Genomic DNA, 15,450 nt, shown 5'->3' with positions numbered 1-15,450 from the left:
CTCCCTCTCCATGGGCTCCCCACACGGGGAAGCATCTTCCCAGCGGAGAACAGGCTGTCGGTGAGCGTGGCCCCCACCAGGCTCCTCGGACAGGGCCCATGGGGCCAGAAAGCAGATGCAGCCCCTAGCCCAGGGACGCCTCTTGGGACAAAGGGCCGCCTGCTTTCACAGCCCTCTTGGCCACGGAGGCGGTACGAGCTGGACAGTCTAGGGGTCACGAGAGCCCAGGTGGCTGAGGCCTCGGACCCCATGATGAGGGCCACTCGGCACCTGGAGGACCAGGCTCGACTCCAGGCTCTCTTTCTAGCATGTTCCATGGATGAGCCATGCAAGGACTCGGGACCTTGGTGTCAGCAGTGAAAGCGAGCTACCCGGAGACTGAAGGAGGAAAACCACAGTAGAGATGGGTGGCCCAGCAACCGTGGGCCAGCGTGTCGGGGGTGGCCCAGCTGGGTGGTTTCACCAGCGAGGCCACCTCACTATCCTGGCAGCCTCAGGACCTGCTGCCCAGGTGGCTGCCAGCTCGGCCGAGGCCCGGAGGCCTCACGGGTGCCTGCGTCCTTGCCACAGGCCCCTGGCTTCCTCAAGGACGGTGTCCGCACTGGCCAGTGCTCAGAAGTCCCTCCATCACCTCCACAGTACCCTCCTGGTCACCCAGGTCAGCCCTGCTGCCCAGGAGGAACGCAGCCGGGAGTGGGGTTGCTGGGGCTCATGGAGGCCGGCTGCCCCCTTGACTCAGGGCTTCGCCAGGGCTCAGCCCGCACGCGGAGGGGCAGAGAGCCTGGTCAGTGTGCAGGGGGAGGCCTGGCGCTGCCATTTCCTCGCCTCCCAGGAGCGGTGCCAGGGCCTGAAAACCCCCCTGGGGCCTCCGGAGATGCGGCCCCTGAGGCCTGGGCCAGGCTGGGCCTTGTTCAGTGAAGGGCACTTGTCCCTTCCCAGAGCGGGTGCTGGAGGGGGGCCTGGCTTATCACTTCCTGCAGGTTCCTTCCCAAACCCCCACCCACCCAGTTCCCAGGACCCCCCCCCCCACACACACACACACTCCCGCTCTGGGTTCTAGGAGGGAGTTCCCTACACACCTGGCCTGGCTCCTCCCAAAAGAGGCAGAGTGAGAATTCACGGGCAGAAGGCAGCCTGTGGGGGCTCAGGCCCCACCATGCCCTGCACCCCCGAAGCCTCCGCTGCATCAGCTCAGGAAAGGGCGAGTCCTGGCAGCTCCCGAAACGGCACCTGGCACGCAGGGGACACGGGGACCCGGGCGCGTCGGTTCCACACAGCAAAGCCCGGCCGGCCCCACGCAGGGGCCAGGACGCCCAGGGTGGGTTCTGGAAACCCCACCCCCAACCAACCAGAGGGAGCCCCTTCGGGGCCTACGAGGGCCTCGGAAGGCCAGCCCAGCCCAGACAGACCACCGGCGAGTCCCTGAGTTCCGGCCTGCCTCAGTGCCTGAGCTTCGACCCTGCCCTTGTCTGATGGGAAGGAAGCCAAGCCCCCCAAGGGCACCTCTGGGTCCAGGGGCCAAGGAGGAATCCGAGAAGGCTTCAAGGAGGAGGTGGCATCTGAGCAGAGCGTTGAGGGTGGCAGGCAGCATGGGGCTCCCCGGGCCAGGAATTTTCCTCGGAGCGGCCCCACCCGTCTTATCTGCCTCAGAGGGCAGCGGTCCCGGGGGGCCTTCCCGAGAAGGGCAGCTCAGCCCGGCTGGCCCTCCCCACCCTCCGGCGGCAAAGCTATGTCACCCGTCTGGAATGCACTTTCAATTCCTCTGCCTCCCCTCCCCCTCGGCCCTCCTCCCCCTCCTCTCTCCCCTCTTCCTTCCCCTTTTCTTTCCCTCCGTCTTCGCCCTCTCCCCCCTCCCCGCACCCCCACACCAGTGCCAACCCGTCACTCCCACCTGGGGATTTCCAGGGCTCCCTGAACCCGGGTGGGTGGAGCCGAAGGAGGAGGTGCCCTCAGCCAGGGGTGGGGTTTCCTCCAGAACCTCCCCCCAACCCCCAACCCCCAGCCGGCAGGGGAGGCCAATCCCAGCATCACCTCCTGGCCGCGGTCCCAGAGCAGCCGGAGAGTCCCGCCCGCTGCGCACCTCGGGGCCTGTTTTTCCAGCTTCGGGAAGTGGCTGAGCCAGGCCAGGTGCTGTCCCCACCGCCTCCTCGGAGGAGGGGGCACGGTCCTCCCCGCACCCGCCCACTCCTGTCTGGGGAGCATTCCGCGGTTTCGGGAGTCCTTCCACCTGTACCCCTCCTGCCTCTAGCGGGTCCCAGCTCCTGTGACCTCACTTTGCTTGGCTGTGGCCTGGACAAGAGGCCGGACCGGGCGTGGCCCACAGGTGTTGAGAGCAGGACAGAGTCCAGACGAAGCCACCTCGGTCCCCTGGGGCAGCCCTGCCCCACCCCCTGTTGCTCCCAAGGTCGGTCTAGGCCCCAGAGCTGCCCTGGAGGTGGTCAGAGCCCCAGAGAGCTACCTGTGACTCCCAACAGCTCAAAGCCAGCCCCACAGCCCTCCCGGCTGGGCTGCAGACTCAGCAGGAGGGCGGGCAGAGGGCCCCATGGGCCTGAGTCTCCGTTGGCAACATAGGCAAAGGTCTGAACTTGGGGAGAGGCTTCGGGCGGGGGGTGCCAGGGAGCATTCCCAGGGGTTTATCAACTCTCAGGAGAGGCCTGGGCCCCCACATGTGTCCTTCCATCTCTGCCACCCTAACTAGGGCGCCCCACACACCCTCCTGCCGAAGCAGGGACTCTGACCTCACCGCCTGAGTGCTGTCCCCGGGCCCCACCAGGTGGCCCCGGGGGCACTGGGCTGATCAGTGTGGTCTCCTGAGCACCCCCCCTCCGACCCCACGGTGACGACTGGTGAAGTGTCATGAGTCCTTTCCAGGGAACCCAGGGCCACCGTGCACCCGGCCCCCTGTGCCCTCCCCAAATCTCAGCCAGGAAGTGGGCAGTAGCTGGGAAGTGGCCTCGGGGACAGGTCCGAGTGGTGCGGCTGGCCAGCTGTGCCCCGCCTCCTAACCCAGCACTGGGCCAGCGCGTGGACAGCGTGGGGCCGGACAGGGTGAGCCACGGTCCAAGCTGACAGAGCCACCACAGGGCACCGCAGCCCAGCACACTGCCGCCTCCCCACGCCTGGGCCTCCGGGTGCCTGCTCTGCACAGTCGTGCCCCTGTGGAGGAGTCTGGCCAGCCCTCCTGTGTTTGATGACCAGGGACAGGCCAGGGGGCAGGGCCAGCCAGGGTCCCAGCCAGCCTCTGGCAGAGAAGGCCATGCCTAGGCAGAAACGGGGCGCACTGACTTACAGGGGGAGTGGGGTCAGGCCCCGTGCCCTGGCTGGGGTCTGACTCCCCTTCTCTGACTCCCCTTCTCTGACTCCCCTTCTCCTGTCTGACCTGGAAGACGGTTCCCTGGGGCTGCGGGTGGGTCCGGAGCATGCTCAGTCTCAGCCCACGGGGTGGGGGTGCGTTTGGGGGGCGGCTGTGGAGAAGACCAGAAGGAAGCCGGGGGCGGGACCGGGACATGTGGAGGCGGCAGGCAGAGCGAGCCAAGACAGCTGCCCCGGGTGAGGTGCCCACAGCTGGGACGGGGAGTGACCTTGGACAAAGCCCCTGTCCGGCTCAGGCGGGGCTGACTCTGGCTGATGCCCCCGGCCCTGCCTCCCGACCGGCCCTCCGGCCTCCTCTCCTCAGACCAGAGTGTCCAAACCCCAGTGTCCAGGGTGTGGCCACGGCCTCCCCCACTCCCCACAGTCCGTGGCCACCGATGTGGTCTCAGCCATCCTCACCCCTCTGGGCAGCCACCTGCACAAGGACAGCTGTGCAGGGACACCAGGGAGAGACTGACATGCAGAACTCCCATGGGGATATCTAAATTTGTGAACTTCCCATCAGGGTCTATTTTGAAAAAAGGGAAATGCAGGTGTTCCCAGGAGTTTGGGCGTGTGGCCTGGGCTCCCTCCTCGGAAGCATCTGGAATGTGTGGGATTTGTGTCGAGGCCTCGGTGGTCTCAGCAAAAGCAAACAGAACTTTCTTCTGACTCCGTGGCGTGGAGGAGTGGCCGGGGGCCGGTGCTCCAGCCCCAGCTCTGCTGTCCCCGCTGTGACCTGGCAAGGCACCGTGGTCCCTGCTCTCAGGTTCTGCCCAGCTAAACACCTGCGAGGTTTTGTGCAGGTTCAGGGTCAACCACTCAACAAGTGTGTGAGTCTCTGCCGTGTGCGTGGGTCTGCAGGGACAGCTGTGCCCGGGCTGACAGGGGCCCTGTGTTCTGTGAGCCCTGCTGTCCCAGCCCCAGCGGAGGCCCTGACACTGCTGGGCAGAGCCGGGTCCTGGCCTCCAGGGTCCACAGTGGTCGCTTCGGTCTCCCCCTCCGCGGCGATGATACAAGACCTTACAAGCCACACCACCGGCGAGCTTTCGAGTATCGAGGACATATCTGTCACTTCCACACACAGGGTGCCCTCTCACCTCACATCCTCAGAGGCCAGCCTGGCAAGAGGTTGGCCCCCTGAGCCAAAGGCAGGGGAAGGGATGTGTCACCAGCTGTCCTTCCAGAGGGCACTGCAACCACTGGGGTGGGGGCGGGGAAGGGCCTGCCAGGCCGCCCTGCAGCCCAGAGGACGGGGACACCCAGGCTCCGTGACGGACGTGTCCGGGGAGGTGGAGGGAGCCTCGGTTTAAGCTGTCCCAAGGGCAGCTGCACACCTGCCCCGGGCCCCACGCCGACAGCCACATTCCCGGCTCAGCTGGTCTCAGGAGGTGAGGATGGTGTTCCCACCTCGTAGACGGGACGGGCCGGAGAAGACAGGGAACTTGAAGCCACAGAGCTCAAGGGAAACCGGGAAACAGGACCAGGTTGTAAGGCTCGTGATGTGGTGAGGCCTGTGGCTCTGTGTCCTGCGGGGCCAGCACGGTCACAGTGCAGGAGGCCAGGGTGGGTGTGGGGCCAGGCCGAAATGCAGCCTCAGCGGGGAGGGAAAGTGTGGCCAGGGAGGAGGGAGCCGCACGGCGGCCTGGAGGCGGATGTGGGAGTGGAAACCTGCAGACAGGTGCGGGATGGGCCTTGGTCAGCAGGTCCCCAGGCAGAGGTTCTGAGGGCCCCGTGGCCCCCAGGTGCGCCGGGGGTCTAGGGTCCCTGGGCCCAGGATGAGAAACCAAGCAAAGGTCCCCTGCCCAGGGAGCTGGAGTAGGAACCAGGCCAGGCGGCCCCTGGAGAGGAGCCTGCCCACCAGACAGGCGGCTGCGACAGAGAACTGAGTCACCAGCTTCCTAATCCGCTCATGTCCAAGGAGGCAAGCGAGTTCCCAGAGCGGGGAAAGGTCAGCGCTATCCGGACACCAAGGCTTCCTGGGAGGGGGTGGGGACAAGCTGCTTCTGAGGAGCCCCAAGCAGACGCCAGGGCCCGTGGATCTGAGTCGTGGAGACCAGAGCCCCAGTGGCAGCCATGAGACACTTTGAAAAGCAGGACCTGGGACCCCTGAGTCAGAGTGGGCCTCCTGGGCCAGGGCCAGCCCTCTCCAGGTGACCCCAGAGGGAAACGCCCAACCTCAGAGTGAGTCGGCACCCGCCCTTGGGGTCAGCCACCTCAGGTGGTGCAGTGAGCCTGGGACTGTCCCCTGCGAGGCCGACGTTGCAGGCCCAGCCGCCCAGCGGGGACTCAGTGCCCCCGGACCACTGGTGGGAAGCTCTGTGGCACGTGCTCACGAGGCTGTCCCCTGCCACACCCCACCCCTTCCCAGGAGCAGCCTCGGGGCGGGGTGTCCACCCCAAGCCCCCCAGAGCAGCTGAGAGGCATGGGGACACCCAGGGACTGAGGAAGGACATGGGCTCCCTGGGGCCCATCCGAATGTCCACAGCCCCCAGGACACCGAGGGTGGACTGGGCTGGGCATCCATTCCTTCCTGTGCCCCGGGCACGGCCCTGGGGCCCAAGATGGAGCAGGAACAATCGCCCGGATTGTGGGCTTGGCTCTGGCGCACACAGCACGCTTTCACGGGCCCACAAGATGGATCTGTGCCCGCCTGGCGCCAAAGGGGCCAGGCCCAGCTCCCAGCTGGGGAGGGTGCTGCCGTGGCCCGTGCCCCCACCAACAGCATCACGCAGAGGCTTCCTGCAGCCACCAGCCAGGCTTGGGGACCAGGGTGGGCCCCGCCCCCCAGCCCCGGGCACCCAGGGGTGCCCCTGCCGGCTTTGGGAGGGCTTTCTATGGCCGATGTAACCAAGGGCCACAACCTCAGCGGCTCAAAGCAGCACAGCTTAGAGGGCGGGATCTGAATGGGTCCACAGGGCTGTGTGTCTCCAGTGGCCCAGCTTCATCCCAAATCCACATAGGGACTGGCCACTGACCCCGGCCAGGCCCAGGCTTGCGGGGCGGGGCCCCCCCTGCCACATGGGGGGAGGCTTGGGCAACCCACCTACAGTTTCTCCTCCGTGACCAGGTCCCACCTGGGACGGTGGGGTGTCCCCTATGTTGCGGCCTCGGGGTACACCCGGGCTCTTCCTCCCAGCACCAGCCACTGGGCAGGGGTCAAGAGATCCAGAGGCAAGAGCCCCGGCCTCAAGGGCTGTCCCCGACACCCTCCTTCAAGGGGCGCACGGTCATTCCGTCCTCCTGCACGTGGGCCGCCCTTGGCGCTGCTCTCTGAGGAGGAGGATGTGACGGGAAGTGCACCCTGGGACTGGGTCCCAAGGCCCCTACAGCTGCCCCACCCATTCTCTGGGGGAAGCCCAATGCCACCTTCTGGGGAAGTCCCAGGAGAGGCCACGCGGTGAGGGGCTGAGGCCTCCCACCAACAGCCACGGGGGTCACAGGGCAGTGGGGCCTCCAGAGGCACCTGAGCCTGGACCCCTAGCTGCCTGTTCCCGAGTCCCCACTCCCAGAACCAGAAGGCGGCCAGCGCGGCCGTTCTGAGCCAGTGTGGGGCGGCTGGGGACACGGGGATCTGGGGTACCTGCACAAGACTTCAATGCTCAGCACTAAGACACGCACAGAATCGTGAACAACGTTTACACTGGGAGGTTGGAATGAGCATGTTTTGGATAGACTGGGCTAAGTAAAATACACTAAAATGAGTTTCCGCACAGACAGGCAGGAGGCGGGGGTGCCAGGGGCTGAGGGCGGCGGGCTTTGTGGGGACAGAGGCTCATCGGGGGGGACGGTGAGCTCCGGACGAGGGCAGTGGTGACGGCCCCACAGCAGGGTCCTCACGCTGTGTGCCCACGACCTGGACACTTAAAAGCAGCTGAGGTGGGGAACTTCCTGTCGGGGGTATTCGCCACAATAAAAACAGGGGAAAGTGTGCTGTCCGAGTGGTGAGAGAACACATTCGGGTCGGGAGCTCGCCGCACACTTAACAGCCATGCAGCACAGGACGTTTCGGCAAATACGATGTCACACCGCACGGCCACCGCGGCCAAGGCCTGGGTGCAACACACAGACGCGTGCAGGCAAGGTCCCAGGCGGGCTCACGGCAGGATGGCAGCTCTGTTTCGGCCACCAGAAGCCACCAGGCGGCCTGCACTGGCATGGCCAGGCCTCTGTGGATTGAAGATGCATTTGGGGGGGTTGACTCGGGTGTGGGGGGCCCTGGGGATTGGAGTTCCGAGAGCAACCGGTACAGGGAGAGGCCTCCTTTCTTACTTTGGTTCTGACAACTTTGTCCAGAGAGAGTTTGGGGGACTCCCTCCCTCCCTCCGCTCCTTTGCAAGGTCTCCCAGAAGTTGCTTTGCAACTCAGGACAAGCAGACGTCCCTTAGGGCCCCTAACACTGAGAACAGCACTCGCTTGTCAGAAAAGCCATCCTGGGCCTCCCTGCCCAGCAAGCAGCCCAGTGGGCTCGGACTGTCTGGTAAAGTGGCCAGTGTCCCAGACCAGCTGACACGGGCTGCCCAGGACAGGCATCACCTCCACCCTCGAGACTGTCCCGTGGGGCCACCTGTGGCTTCCACAGGACCCACTCTCTTGCTTCAGCCTCAACTCCCCGCTGGAAGCCCTGGGGGCCTGTGGGACACCCCCGTGGACATCATCATCCCACATCAGGGTCCAGAACCGGTCACTTGGGACCCTGGCTGCTGCCTGGGCGGCCCCCAGAGCAGAGGGTGACCGGAGAGGCCATGGCCCGGGCCCCCTGGCTCCAGCAGGACTGAGCCCGCCCACGTGGGGCCACCTGGACCACTGCAGCCTGGGCCCTCGGCCACAGTGGGTGAGCACACCTCTGCATCCCCCAGGAGAGGAGGGAGGGAGTGGGGGACCCTAAGATGAAACCACGAAGCACGGGGAGACGGGAGGGGCATGGGGAGGGGCAGCTGGCACTGCCTCGGCCTGGGGGGCGCCTGGTTTGCCCGTTTGTAAAATGCACAGGTGACTATTTTATTCCACGTGTGAGTTCGGAGGGAGGGCAGTCCCCACGCTGCGGGGATACCCGCGCCCTCAGCCCCGGACCCAGACAAGCCACCGGTGGGTGGCGGGCGGTGGGCAGCAGGCAGCAGGCAGCGGCGGCGGCTCAGACGGTGAGGGAGATGAAGCTGTTGTAACGCTGGATGTTCCGCTTCAGGATCTCGGAGCAGGGCCCCAGCACACGCTCAAAGCGCGGCCGGTCCAGCTTCACGCACTTGAGGGGGCCCCGGGCCACCACGGTGGCCGCCCGGGGCCTGTTGAGAAGCAGCGCGATCTCCCCTGGGGACGAGAGAGAGGGTCACGTCAGGCACCCGGCTAGGGGGCAGGGATGTCAGATTTGGGGGAAAAGCAACCAAAGCTGCAGGACGGTCGGTTGCTTTTGATTCCAATCGACCAAGACACGTTCCGTGCCCCGCGGAGAGTTCGGGGCCTTGGGCGCTGACCGCCATTCCCCAGCCATTTGCTGTTCAGCACGGAGCCTGGCCAGCCCGGGCGGGTCCTGTGCTCCAGGTGCGGCTGCCCTCCCGGCCCCCCCCACGCTCCCATCTGGGGGTCTTCCCAGGGCCCCCGCTGCGCACAGGAGGGCCCCACTCACCGAAGTAGTCAGAGGGCCCAAGGCGCCCCACCTCCATGTACTCCTCGTTGGGGGACCTGCGCTGGAGGACCGAGGCTGTGCCCTGTGGACGTCGGGGAGACGTGGGAGGGTCACATGGGGCGGGCACCCCACCCCCCGTCAGCAGCCCCCCACAGCTGAATTCCGTTTTCCTCCTCCTGGTCAGAGGGCGTGGGGTCTGAGCCAGGTCTGCCCGGGCGCCTTCTGGAGACCCTTCCTCCCGGGAATGTGGGCCGGAAGGTCTGCATGCAGCTCCCAGAAGTTGGCGAACACGTCACGCCAGGCACGCGGTCTCGGGGTCACGAACTCGAAGCACAATGTGGCCCCTCCCAGTCCGCAGCAGGGCAGTGCCTGCAACCTCTCCAGGTTCAAGGATTAACATGAGGCTTTGGGGATGAGACAGAGCCCAGAGAGTGTGACCCTGAACGCCTCTGTCCTCTGGGGCGGCAGGGGGTGGCAGCCTGGGGCCTAATAGTCCCAGGTGGGGACACTGGTGTGGCAGGTGTGGTTCTGAGCCCGGGTCCCTGGCCTGCCATGTAAGCATGTAAGTGGGGCTGAGCCCGAGACCGCCTGTCCCCCGTAACCAGGAACAGGCCTCGGTGGAGACGGAGGGCGAGCCTCTTGCACGGCCCAGTGCGAGAGGTGTCTCACCCGGAGTGGCCCCCCGACTGGCTGGTCTTAAACTCCTCCCTGGTTTAATTCGAGCCACCCAGCAGGTCCCAGCCCCCTTCATCCCGCCTTCCCGGTGCTGCGTCCCCGGAGGACACTGAGCAGCTGAGGCACGGCCTGCACGCCTGCCCCCCGTGCGGCAGCGGCGAGCGTGGCTTCACCCCCGGGGGGCTCAGTGCACCCGGCTCAGCCTCCCCACACTGGTGGCCACGCCTGGTTAATGTTACACCGGCTGCACCACGGTCTGGGAGACGGCGGGTCAGGGGCTCCCATGGTGCCGCTGTGCCTGGACACCCTCGGCCGGTCCTGCTCCCGGCATTGGCGAGTGTACGACACCGGCTGGCGGATAGAGCAGGACGGGTAAACTGCCGGCTGCACGGAGTGGAACGCACCACAGAGACGAGGAGCCCCAGAGAGGAGCAGGGCCCCCGCCCCACCCGCCAGGACAGCCTCTGAGCTACTCTCAGGGTCTGGCACCTTCGCAGGCACTGGGCACAGCCCGGGCTCGGGGCCACTGGGGGCGACGACTGGGGGCCCGACCGTAGATGAAATGTGGTGACAGGCAGCGTGTGGTGGCCCTCAGGCCCTGCACCTTCTATTCCTGAAACAGGGACACCAGACTCTCAACCCCCCTCAGACTGACGTCCGTCCCGCCCTGGACCACATTCACCTCTGAGAGTCGGGTGTGCCCAGGCCTCTGTGCCGGGGCGTCATCAGCGCCCCGCACGGCGGCGGCACCGGCCTGAGGTGGGCAAAGGTGAAAGCCAGCCACCCGCCCACCTGCCATGGGGTGTCCGGTCATAGAGCCTGCGATGGAGGGGCACGTGGGCAGGGCCACCACCATGGGCCCACACGTGTCCAGAGCCTCATCCAAGCAGTTCTTTGTGACACCGTGAAGGGTGTCCTGCCAACGGACAAACCAACCCCGTAGGGCATCCTATCTAGTGACCGCTCCACCCCTGGACCTCAGCCCGAGACGCCAAGCCAGCCGGCAAGAAGGAAGAGGAGAGCGGGCAGACGGACCAGGGGGTGTGGCTCCCACGGCACTGCCAGCGTTCCCACGGCCGGGAGACAGGCGTGGCCGGCGAGGGCCTCGGAGCTGCAGGTCCTGGAAGTGGGCCGTCCCTGCCACATTTCCCAGACGTCCTCAGGGGACATGAGCTGGAATTTTGGGGGCTGAAAAAATACATTTGCCAAAACTGCAGATCATCGTCCCCAAATTTCTCAGCCATTGATTCTAACTCAGCTCTAAAAATAAACCAGGTCACAGACCTGAGGTCACAGACCGGAGGACGAAGGAGGGAGGACTTCCTGCCTTGCTCTGGGGGGCGGAGGGTACAGGACCTGTTTTCCTGCCCGGTTTCTGATTTTTAAACATTTTCCCGCAAAATCAGAGACAAAATCGATGTTCTGGGAGGGCAAGGCTCTGACAAGAACGAAAAGCATTCAGGCCACGGTGGACACAGCTTGTGGGAGTAAGGACACAAGGGCAGCCCGGTCCCTCCCTCGGGCCCTCTGGCCTGCACGGCGGAGGCTTGGGCTTGGGGCCTCGGGGGGGCCCCCCAGGACTCACGGCAGACAGGGTTCCGGAACCAGCGTCCATTAGCCGCACCGTCCATCACAGCCCGGGCGGAAATGAGCACCAGAGCGAGGGTCGGGGCCGCTATCTGCATGCTGACTGGGCCTGGGGCGGAGGGGCTGGGACACACTCTCGTCCTGCTCACGGGAGGTCACAGGAGGTCACCGGACAGGGACGCTGGTTCAGGCAAACGCATGTTAGGAGAACAGCATCAGAACCACAGAGGGGAGGGCCATCACTCCCGTAACCTGAACGGCAACAGCAAAGGCGAACCCGAGCGCGCTGCTCTCCGCCGGCCAACAGGAGCTCGGAACACGCGGACATCGCGGCAGGGTCCCACGTGCTGTGGGGACATGTGCTTTGCCCCTGTCTTTCTGCATTTAAGCAGGAACAGATCCTAGGAGCATGTGTGCACACATGCGCAGGCCACATGCACTCACACCGCACGGTCCGTGTCTGTGTGCTGCCAGGCAGCCCTGGGACCCCTGACCTGAGGAGCCCCACACCCACATTTCTCAGGTAGCAAGCAGGGGGACAAAGCCGCGCCTCCCCTGGGAGGGGCTTCCGCAGCCTCACTGATGGCTGAGTCCCTGCAAGTCCGAGCTGCGCCCCCGCCTGCCCGCCCGCCTGGGGCCCCGTGGGCCTGCTCTGGGGGCGGCGGGAGCCCCCGCCGCCTCTGCTGTGCACGTCCGTCACACACTCCGGGCCGCACACCGTCGTCAAAACAACTGTGAAAACACGCTGGCCTGGTGAGTGGCTGAGGTCGCTTTCCTGCCAGCGTTTAATGGGTAAGCCATGAGGCCAGGGCCTTGGCGCGGGGACAAGCAGGAGGCTTCCGTGGGAAAACAACACGGGCAGTGCGGGTCCCGCGCCAGCGCAGAGGCAGGAACAGGTGGCGCCCACTGGTGGGGGTCCCCGCCGCACACCTGCGGCGTCTGGTGCTCGGAGGCAGGCAGTGCCCCCCAGGGGATGCCACAGGGACACCCAGGGAGCAGGGCCAGCGCTCCCCCCTGGTGACATGGGGAGAGCGGTCCAGGGCAGCGGCTGACCTGTCCCCTCAGACCCAGCGGGGGTCGGGTGGCCACAGGAGCAGCCACTTCAGTTGCCCCCTCCCTGGGGCCCTGGGACAGAGGCCCGAGGCCACTCAGGGCATTCAGCTTCCTGGAGGTCCTCTGCTTCTGCTCTGGGTGCGTGGGCGTGGGAGGTCAAAGCATCGCCCCACCAGCGGCAGCTGAGCAACAGGCGAAAAGCACCCACAGACAGCAACGTACTGATTCTTATCTCATCTGTTTAAAGCTGGTCCCCAAGGGCGTTTCAACTCAGCGGGACAAGGCAGGCGAGTGGGGCCTGGAGCCAACCTCAGTCCCAGTCAGCTGGGTGGCTGAGCATGAGGCCCCTGGCTTCTCCTGGCCTTGGTTTCCCCACTGGGGCTGACTTCCCAGGCTCTGGCTTGACTCAGGGGAGGTGCCAGGGGCGTGAGGGTCCCCACCAGTAGACTCGCCCAGAACTGAGCACCTGTTAGGGTTCCCAGCCAGACCTCGCTCAGGTACGTGGTGACAGCCTCTGGCTGCTGCACAGCTGGCCTCCCGAGGAGCCCCGGGCTCAGGGACCAGCCGGATGGCGGTGATGACTTCAGGGAGAGATGACCGGAGGCAGTAACAATGGACCCAGGCCCGGGTCCTCCGGCCGGCTGGGGAGATGGAGGGGCGTGAGGAAGACAGTGCTTTCCTACTTGGGGGGAACAGGCTGAGCCTTTATGTGTTTACGTTCATAAAAATGTAAGAAGTGGGGTGCGCTGCCCTGCTCAGAGATGGTCAGGTCGGGGAGAGGGAGGGCGGGGACGGGGACACCACGCAGGGCAGACACCTCACAGGGCGGACACGCATCGCGCTGCACCTCTGTCCAAACCCCCAGCAGGCCCAGCACCTGCGGACTCTCGTGCACACCGTGGACTCGGAGGGACGCTGGTGACGGGGTCACACACACACCTCCTGGGGGCGCTGACGGGGGGTCCGTGCCCATGGTGACAAGGAAACCTCTGTTTTTGCCCCTCGATTTTGCAGTGACCCAAAACTGCCCTAAAATAGTCTTAAAGAAAAGAGCCCAGTGAGACCCTGAGCTCTCCCATTGCGAGGGACCCAGGCTCTCACGTCAGCTGACGCCTGCCACCGAGGGCCACCTGCCCAGCCAGGCCGTCTGGAAAAGGGCTTCCTCCAGCTCAGCCTGGACGGAGAGGTTTCATTTTTCTGCTGAGAGACTGGACCGAGAAGGGGTCTGTGGGCTCTGACCTCAGCCAGAGAGCCACATCCTGCTCCCCAACACAGAGATGTGCCTCCAACAGGTGGGCGGGCGGGCTTCGAGACCAGGCCCACCCGTGTGGACACTGACCAGTGATCGTCGGGAAGCGCAAGGCACAGGGGTGGCCCCCGCCTATTGTCTGCGCTCCCACGGACAGTGCCCACAATCCCACCACATCTGGCCGCCCCGCCTCCCCCTGCTGCCTGCCCGCACCCTCCCTGGGGGTCGACGGTCCCCGTCCCCTCCTCGGGCCTCTCCCTGTGCGGAACCCAGGCGAGTTTCTGACAGCAGGCTGGACGACTGCCCTGCTCTGCAGACAAACCACCCACTGGCTGCCCTGGCCCCGCCCGACGGCAGTTGGCTGCACAGTGGGGGTGCAGCTGGTGCCCAAGGGGGCCAGGGTCAACGGCCCACATGCCCCGTGATGAGGGTGAAGTCTCGGCTCTTCCCCTTCAGACGCGAGGGGCAGCTCTGCCGCGGTGGACACGCACAGCGTCCACGGGCTGTCAGGGCACATCCGATCCGGCGTTTCCATGGCAACACCTCCCAGGCACAGCTGGTGTGAGAGCAGCGGAATTTCACTCCCGGGATTTTATGGGAACCGGCAGTGGGGTCCAGCTGCCCCCAGGCTGCGCAGAGGTTCCCAAGGGCCAGAAACAGGGAGGACACAGCCGGGGGAGCCTGCACGGTGGGCGGATGCCCACCCCCCGGCCACCACGCCCCTCCTCCGTAGGTCCCCTGCAGAGCACAGCCAAACGGCCACTCTGGCAGGGTCTGGAGCAACTGGGCGGTCTGCCTGCCTCCCAGGGCCAGCACCTTCCCGACGCCTTCTGTCCCCTTTCCGCCAGGACCCAACCGCCTCTCTCCTGGGGGAGGCCAGCCGACGCATCCCACCAGGGGCAGCCAGCCACCTCTGCAGGCCCCACCAGGGCTCCGTGCCCTCGGGCCTCCAGGCCCTGACCAGCCTCCGGTCGCCAGAAGGGGTGCTGACACGGCCCAGGCCGCCTCTGCCCATGGGCGACTGCAGGTCAAGCCTCACAAGTGACAGACGCCGGAGCGTCTGCGGGGCTGGCGTGATTCCTCCACTCGCTACCTCGAGGAAGAGAGGGCAGTGGCACCAAACCTGCCAGTCAGGGGGTGCCCCAGCTGCACCCCATAGCCCTGCTCCTCACGGAGGCCCCCACCCTGCCACCTGCCCACAGGGAGGCCTCCCCAGCCGGTGTGGCTGCAGCTGGCCTGGAGGAGCCAGGATTCTCCAGGGAAACGGAGGGAACGGGGTGAGTGTCCGCAGCTGTGCCGGTGAGGACACAGCTCACTGGGCCTCCACTCCCAGCGGTGATCAGGGTGGACCCGGAGGCCCACGGTGGGGCCGCCCTTCCGCCTGGCGATCCGTCCACACCCTCCACACACATTTCTGATGTTTTCACCACGGCCTTGGACACCGCAGGGGATGCGTCCCAGAAGACAACAGGCGACTGCCGGTGTGGAGCCTGGGGCCCACCCCTCGGCTTCCAGACCGCTAGAGCCGGGGCCGCAGGGCTGGGGTGAGCCAGGGGCTGCCACCTCTCAGGCCCCACAGGGTGTGGCCAGGCAGGGACACAGTCCAAGTGGCCAGGTACCCCATTTCAAAACAGAAGTAAGAGATCAGATTTGTATGAGAAATGTCCTGATTTTTAGATATTGGCAACTTATTCGCTCGAACATCGAGAACACGAGTGTGCAGGCAGGCGCACACTACACACCCCATGTGTACTCACAGCTCTCTTCCCACCCTGGAGGACAGAGCCTCGAGCTGCGGGCGCTGTGTAGCCCAGAGGGCGGCCCCACAGTCCGCCTCCGTTGCTCCTCCTGCTCCTCGGGCTGCTCCCTGGGGACCCGGCTGGGATGCAGCCCTGGGGGTGGAGAGAGCCCA

The 15,450-nt window shown here is 65.8% G+C and overlaps 1 protein-coding gene across 4 annotated transcripts in view; it reads right to left on the bottom strand.

Annotated features, from left to right (window-relative positions):
- Nucleotides 1–6,993: 6,993 nt before the first annotated feature.
- The window catches only part of PRKAR1B (protein kinase cAMP-dependent type I regulatory subunit beta), a 43,410-nt gene continuing 34,953 nt past the window's right edge, over nucleotides 6,994–15,450 (bottom strand). For all 4 annotated transcript variants that reach the window (XM_037057983.1, XM_037057981.1, XM_037057982.1 and 1 more), the window contains 2 exons: nucleotides 8,975–9,056; nucleotides 6,994–8,658 (listed from right to left, as the gene is read on the bottom strand). In XM_037057983.1, the coding sequence (XP_036913878.1) occupies nucleotides 8,486–8,658; nucleotides 8,975–9,056 (255 nt within the window). In that variant the 3' untranslated portion in view covers nucleotides 6,994–8,485. The remainder of the gene's footprint in view (nucleotides 8,659–8,974; nucleotides 9,057–15,450) is intronic.

Source organism: Sturnira hondurensis, unplaced genomic scaffold, assembly GCF_014824575.4.
Source record: "Sturnira hondurensis isolate 20B ecotype Veracruz unplaced genomic scaffold, ASM1482457v3 Scaffold0009733, whole genome shotgun sequence".
Lineage (NCBI taxonomy): Eukaryota > Metazoa > Chordata > Mammalia > Chiroptera > Phyllostomidae > Sturnira > Sturnira hondurensis.
This window is presented reverse-complemented; position numbering and strand designations above follow the sequence as displayed.